Source organism: Leucopleurus acutus (genome assembly GCF_964270905.1).
Source record: "Leucopleurus acutus genome assembly, chromosome: 1".
NCBI lineage: Eukaryota > Metazoa > Chordata > Mammalia > Artiodactyla > Delphinidae > Leucopleurus > Leucopleurus acutus.
The window spans coordinates 173,940,552-173,948,252 of NC_139142.1; the positions used below are offsets into that span (position 1 = coordinate 173,940,552).

The following is a 7,701-nucleotide window of genomic DNA, read 5'->3' on the forward strand; positions in this document are numbered from 1 at the left end:
GACCGTAAGTGACCTTGATAATAGCGCATTCAGTGGCAAGGCACGGGTGAAAGACTGCAGTGGGCTTAAAAAAGAGGGGAAGAGAATACTCTGAAATAACAAGTGTAGGCAATTCCTCCAAGATGTTTGGGAAGGGGAGCAGAAAAATGGGGGTGGTAGATGGAAAGAAATATGAGGTGAAGAGCCTTTTTAAAAAACAAATTTACTACCTTAATCATTTTTAAGTTTACAGTTCAGTGCTATTAAATACATTCATGTTGTGCATCACTGCCATCTTATTCCCATAACTTCTTTCACCCTGTAAAATGGAAACTCTTTACCTATTAAACAGTCACTCCCTGTTCTCCCCTCCCCCAGCCCCTGGTAACTACCATTCTACATTGTATCTGTGACTGTGACTACTGCTGGCACCTCTTATAAGTGGATCACACAGTCTTTTTAGGACTGGCTGATCTAACTTAGCATAATGGCACCGAGTTTCATCCATGTTGCAGTATATTGCGGAAGTTTCTCCCCTTTTAAGGCTGAATAGTACTCCAGTGCATGTATATACCACGTTTTTGCTTATCCATTTACCCAGTATATTGCAGAAGTTTCTCCCCTTTTAAGGCTGAATAGTACTCCAGTGCATGTATATACCACGTTTTTGCTTATCCATTTACCCACTGATGGTCACTTGGGTTACTTTCATGGTTTAGCTATTGTGAATAATGCTTCTATAAACATGAGTGTACAAATATCTCTTTGAGATCCTGCTTTCAGTTCTTCTGGGCATATACCCAGAGTGGAATTGCATGGTTATATGGTAATTACGTTTTAAATTTTTTGAGGAACCACCATGCTGTTTTCCACAGCAGTTGTACCATTTTACATTCCCACATGACAGTGCACCAGGGTTCCAATTTCTCTACATCCCCACCAACTCTTGTTTTATTTTGATAGTACTCATACAAATAGGTGTGAGGTGGTGTTTCACTGTAGTTTTGATTTGCATTTCCCTAATGACTGGTGATGTTGAGCATCTTTTCATGTGATTATTGGCATTCCTGTATCTTTGATAAATGTCTATTCAAGTCCTTTGCCCAGTTTTTGAGTTGAGTCTTAGGAGTTCTCCATATATTCTGGATATTAATCCCTTTTCAGATACATGATTTGCAAATATTTTCTCCCATTCTGTGGGTTGCTTTTTATTCCATGGATAATTTTCATAAAGTGCCATTTGTCTATTTTTTTCTTTGTTAACTGTGCCTTTGGTGTCATATCCAAAAATTCATTGCCAAATCCAGCGTCATGAAGTTTTTGTCCTTTGTTTTCTTCTAAGAGATTTATTGTCTTAGATCTTACAATAAGATCTTAGAATTATGTCCTTGACCCATTTTGAGTTAATTTTTGTATATGGTGTTAGGTAAGGGTCCAACTTCATTCTTTTGTATGTGGATATCCAGATTTTTCCAGCATCCTTCATTGAAAAGACTATCTGTTCCCCATTAAACGGTCTTGGCACCCTCATCAAAAAACAATTGACCATATATATGTTTATTTCTGTGCTCTCTATTCTGTTCCATTGGTCAGTATGTCTGTCTTTACGCCAGTACTTCACAGGTTGGATTAATGTAGATTTGTAGTAAGTATTGAAATCAGGATGTATAATTTCTCCAGATTTGTTTTATTTTTTCAAGATTGTTTTGGCTATTTGGGGTCCCTTGAGGTTCCATATGAAAATGTGGGTGGGTTTTTCAATTTCTACTAAAAATGTCACTGGGATTTTGATAGGGATTGCATTGAATCTTCAGATCACTTTCAGTAGTATTGACATTTTAACAACATTAAGTCTTCTAATCCATGAACGTGGCATGTGTTTCCATTTATTTATGTTGTCTTTAATTTCTTTTAATTCTCATTGTATAAGTCTTTCATCTCCTTGGTTAAGTTAATTCATAAGTATTTTGGTTTTTTTAGGCTGTTTTAAATAGAATTGTTTTCGTAATTTGCTCTTGAGATTGTTCATTGTTTGTGTATAGAAATGCAGCTGATTTTAGTGTATTGACTTTGTATCCTGCTCCTTTGCCAAATTCCTCTTTTAGTTCTAGCAACTTTGTTCTGGAGTCTTCAGGGTTTCTACATATAAGATCATATCATATGCAAAGATAATTTTACTTCTTCCTTTACAGTTAGCATGCCTTTGATTTCTTGTTTACCTAAGTGCTCTGGCTAGGACTTCTAGTACTATATTGAATAGAAGTGGTGAAAGTGGGCATCTTTGCGTTGTTCCTGATTTTTGAGTATGATGTTTGCTGTGTGTTTTTCATATGTGGCTTTTATTATGTGGAGGTAGGTAGTTTCCTTCTGTTCCTGTCTGTTGAGTGTTTTTATCATGAATGCGTGCTGAATTTTGTCAGATGTTTTTTCTTCACTTACTGAGATGACCATGTGGTTTCTCCTTCATTATGTTGATGTGGCATATTACACTGGTTGATTCTTATATGTCGCATCACATCATTGGTGTATAATTCTTTTAATATGCTACCGAATTCCATTTGCTAGTATTTTGTTGAGGATTTTATCTCAGTGGTCATAAGGCATGTGGATCTGTAGTTTTCTTTTCTTGTAGTGTCTTTGGCTTGGTATCAGGGTTATTCTGGACTCACAGAGTGAGTTAGGAAATATTCCCTCCTCTTCCATCTTTGGGAAAAGTATGAGAAGGTTTGACAGCTCTTTAAACGTTTGGTAGAATTTACTAGAGAAGCCATCAGGTCCAGGGCTTTATTTATTGGGAGATTTTTGATTAATAGTTCAATCTGCTTATTAGTTATGGGTCTATTCAGATTTTTTCAAGATTTAGTGTTGGTAGGTTTGGGGTTTGTAGGAATTTGTCCATCTCATCTAGGTTATCCAGTTTGTTGTGTATAATTGTTAATAGTGCATTGTTACAATCCTTTTTACTTTTGTAGAATCAGTAGTAAGGTCCCCATTTTTATTTTTCATTTAGTAACTTGAGTCCTCTCTTTTCTTCTTGGTCCATCTAGCTAAAGGTTTATCAATTTTGTTTATCTTTTCGAAGAACCAACTTTTGGTTTCGTTGATTTTTCTTTATTATTTTACGCTTCTGTGTTTTGTTGACCTCTGTGCTAATTTTTTTTTTTTTTTCTTCCTCCTGCTAACTTTTGCTTTAGCTTGCTTTTTTTTTTACCAGTTCCTTAAGGTGGACTTTTTGGCTACTGATCTACTTCTTCAGGTAGATATTACAGCTATAAATTTCCCTCTGAGCACTGCCTCACTGCATAACCTAAATTTTTCTTTGATCCATTGGTTGTTTAAAAGTGTTTTTTTAAGTTTCCACAACTTTGAATTTTCCAGTTTTACTTTTGTTTTTGCTTTCTTATTTTATCCCATTGTGGTCAGAAAAGATACTTAGTATGATATCTACCTTTTAAAATATGTTGAGACTTAATTTGTAAAGTGTCCCACATGCACTTGAAGAATGTGTGCTCTTGTTGGGTAGAGTGCTCTGTGTATATCTGTTAGATCTAGTTGGTTTATTGTGTTACGCCCTCCCTTTCCTTACCTATGTCTGGTGGTTCTATCCCTTAGTGTGAGTGGGATGTTGAAGTCTCTATTATTGTAGAACTTCTGTTTTTGCTTCTTATGTTTTAGTGGTCATTACATGTGTAAATATTTATAATTATTATGTCTTCTTGCTGTATTGAACCTTTTATTAATATATAGTGTCCTCCTTTGTCTGTTGTAACCTTTTTTTGATTTAAAGTCTATTTTGTGTGAAATTAGTATAGCTACCTTGCTCTCTTTTGGTTCCAATTTGCATGGAATATCTTTTTCCATCCTTTCACTTTCAGCCCATTTGTGTCTTTAGGTCTTAAGTGAGTCTCTTATAGACAGCATATTATAGACGTGTTTTTATCCATTCTGCCAATCTGTGTCTTTTGATTGGAGAGTTTAATCTGTGTAGATTTAAAGCCCCATAACTTTTTTGACCCTCATTTCCTGCATTCTTGTTTTTGTGTTTAGTTGATTTTTTGTGGGGAAATGTTGAAGTTCCTTTTGTTTATATGCTATAGCAGTTTTCTTTGTGGTTACCACGGGAATTACATTTAACAGCCTAAAGTTATGAGACTCTAATTTGAATTTATAGCAATTTTAGTTTAATAACATATATAAAATCTCTGTTCCTTTACAGCTGCATCTCAACCCTTTGATTGCTGATGTTATAAGATCACATTGTCATACATTGTGTGCCCAAAAACATAAATTAAAAATTCTTTTAAATGTATTAGTCTCCTAAATTATGTAGAAAAAAGATTTGGGGTTACAAACTAATTTACAGTAATACTAGCTTTTATACTGATAACTTTTTTCTTTAAATCTTGGCTTCTTAAATTGTAGAAAAGAAAAAGTACGGTTACAAGCCATTGTAAGCCATAGTGCTGGCTCTTATAATTGCCCATGTGTTTACCACAGTTGAGATCTTCTGTTTCTCCACATGGCTCCAGGTCACTGTCTAGTGTCCTTTCATTTCAACTGCAGGACCCCCTGAGTACTTCTTGCAGGTACAAAGGAGAGTTTTGCTGCATATAGGATTCTCCACTGACAGGGTTTTTTCCTTCTTTTAGCGCTTTGACTATATCAGGTCTTCTGGCCTCCAGAATTTCTGATGGGAAATCTGCTGATAACATATTGATGATTCTTTGTGTGCGACAGCTCCCCTCTTTCTTGCTGCTCTCAGGAGTTTCAAAAGTTTGGTTACAACATGTTTCAGTGTGGCTCTCTGAGTTCATCTGACTTGGAGTTACTGAATATTTATATTCATATCTTTCATCAGATTGAAGGAATACTGACTAAAAACTTCCCCAGTATTCTCTCTGCTCATTTCTCTCTCCCCTCCTTCTGGGACTCCCATGATGCATATCTTGGTCCATTGGCTGATGTACCACAGGTCTTTTTAGGCTCTGTTTGCTTGCTCTCCAGTCTTTTCACCTCTCTTGTTAAATTTCCATTGTCCTGTCTTCTCTCTGCTCTGCTCAAATCTGCCTTTGAATCCCTGAAGTCAGTTTTTCACTTCAGTTAATGACTTCTTAGCTCCACGTTTTCTTTTTGGTTTCTATCTTTTTATTGATGTTTCCAGTTCATACATCATTTTCTTGACTTTCTCCATATTTTCCTTTAGTTCTTTGACCTTCTTTAATAGTTGTGTTAAAGTCTTTGTCTAATATATCTGCCAGTAGGTCTTTTTCATGGCCAGTTTCTGTTGACTTGGCTTTTTTTTCCTTTGAAATAGTCATACTTTCCTGCTTCTTTGTATGCCTTGTGGTTTTTTGTTGAACACTAGACATTTGAATCTAGTAATATGGTAACTGGAACTCAGTTTCTCCTCCTTCTCATAGTTTGCTGTTTTTGTTTCTTTGATGGTTGTAGGCTGTCTATTTCTGTGCCAAAGATCAGATTGAGGTGTAAACTAAATGCCTTCTTAGGTCTTTTCTGAGCCTCTCCTTGGGTATGCACATTCACTTTCTAATTTCTCCTGTATATGCAGTTGATTTTGAATGTCTGGCTTGCAAAAGGGGGAATAAAAGGGCAGTGGCCCTTTAACTTCTGAAAGTCACTTCAGCTGGAGGAGTTGTGACAGCGGGGGCGGGGGGGTGGAACAGCAATGGCTGCCCATTTCTGTGACCAGAAGCGCATCTTTTTTGCCCACCCTGGCTCCCACAAGGTGCTCCATTCACAGCTGCTTGGGTGGAGAATAGGGAAGAGGTAGCTATTATTGTGCTAAGAGCCGAAATTGACCAAAATTAACCCATAACTTACTGTTCAAGCCTTCAGTAGACTTCAGAGTTCCAAAATAGTTACTTCAGACAGATTCTACGGTACAGCTGTTGTCCAGGTGGGAAGGTAGATCCTGGTGCTTCTGCTCTGTCATCTTTCCAGAATCTCAGGCCCTTTTTAAGAAAACAGAAATTACTTACGCTTGTGTGCTGACGGGAATTACCTAGTGGAGATGGAAAAGTTGATGCTGTGCCCGAGTAAGCTTGAGTTTGCTGACAAAGGACTGCGTGCTGAGCCTCGGTCGTTCATCCCATTGTTTCCTGCCATCCTGCTCAGGACAGAAAACATGTTCTTGGTGATACTAGTTTAAGCTTGAGCCAGAAAGAGCTTTAAAAGCACAGTTTCAAAAGTCTGTCAATCACTGTACCCAGCTTCCTATGCATTTCATCCCACGTTTGACTGCTGGTTATGGTTTCTTGCCTGCAGTGCTACAACTGTGAGGAGGAGGCCATGTACCACTGCTGCTGGAACACATCCTACTGCTCAATCAAGTGTCAGCAGGAGCACTGGCATGCGGAACACAAGCGCACCTGTCGCCGGAAAAGATGAAGGCTGGTTCTTTCTGGAGAATCACTGACGATTATTCTTCTCAGACACAGCGGTTTTTGTTTCCAAGAAGCCAAAATTGTTTAGAATTTGCTTCCCATTTTGCACCAGCCTTTAAACACTTTTCGTGAAGAAATTTTGCACAGTAGTTAAATCTTTTGTTAATGCTCCTCTGGAGTTTTTCAGGGGGTAAAAGTAACATCAGTGGAGGGTATTATTTTAAATAAATTTTAATTGAGAGTTTGTTGCATTTTCAGCAAATTTTAAAACATTTTTAGGTTTTACAGAGATTTTAACCTTTAAACAACAGATCTTTAAAAAAACAGCAGGTGAATACAAGTGAGTTTAACAAAGAAACATTTAAAATAGATCTGAATGTAAGAACTACAGAACTGTTTCAGAAATAAAGCATACTACCTTGATGTGAAATTTATTTCTTAACCTTGTTGAGCTGGTTTTGTTCAGCTTAATTTACTGTTTAAAGGCATTATCTATTGGTTATGCCAGTGGGTATATGATTGATTGAATTTAGGGAACAGGGTTGACACAGCAGGTGCTAGTCCTGCATATTTTTTCTTAAATATTTCCCAATTGTGTTTTTCATTATTTCTTTTCAATATATAACTTTTATAACAAATTATTAGCTTTGATCTTGTAGTTTAAAATTGCAGGGAACTGGGGTAATCTTTTACTGAGCTGGATCTTAGAGAAAATGAATATTTAAATTTTAAAGTTTGCACATTTCATCTTTGTCCTAACATGAGTGCTTGTAACAAAATAAACAAAAATAAAATAAAAAGCCAAAAACTACCTTTATCCATACACGAAATTATAGATGAGGCATACAAATTTCTCTAATGCTTCCCTTCCCTCCCCAAATATCATCTGATTGATTGATTGATTGCCTATTATCTGGTGTCACCTCTTACATTGTAAGTTAATACTGAAAGGAAAGAAAGCACTTAAGTTTCACAGAAGCCGTTATGTTTGTAGTAGTGGGTCATTGCCTACTAATGAACTCCACCACCACTGTACACAGAATGAAGAATAATGCATGTTAATTTTCTTGTATTAAAGATGCCGTGATTTGTAAAAAGTCTGTATTTTGCGGAATGTCTGGATTAAGAAGCATTACCAATAGGAATGGATCGATAGTTGAATAATGATTTTTTTTATACATAGACATATAAAATACAGCCAGGAAAACTTAAATTACTTTTTACAAAAAAAAAAAACCTCACAATTTATGTTTTTTCAAAGACTGATCTTAGACCAAGTCAAAATAAATTCCCATTTATCATTTATTTTTAAGGTTAG

The 7,701-nt window shown here is 36.3% G+C and overlaps 1 protein-coding gene across 12 annotated transcripts in view; it reads left to right on the forward strand.

Annotated features, from left to right (window-relative positions):
• The window catches only part of ZMYND11 (zinc finger MYND-type containing 11), a 137,095-nt gene extending 129,635 nt beyond the window's left edge, over positions 1-7,460 (forward strand). For all 12 annotated transcript variants that reach the window (XM_082842306.1, XM_082842305.1, XM_082842300.1 and 9 more), the window contains one exon: positions 6,265-7,460. In XM_082842306.1, the coding sequence (XP_082698432.1) occupies positions 6,265-6,387 (123 nt within the window). In that variant the 3' untranslated portion in view covers positions 6,388-7,460. The remainder of the gene's footprint in view (positions 1-6,264) is intronic.
• The last annotated feature ends 241 nt before the right edge of the window (positions 7,461-7,701 follow it).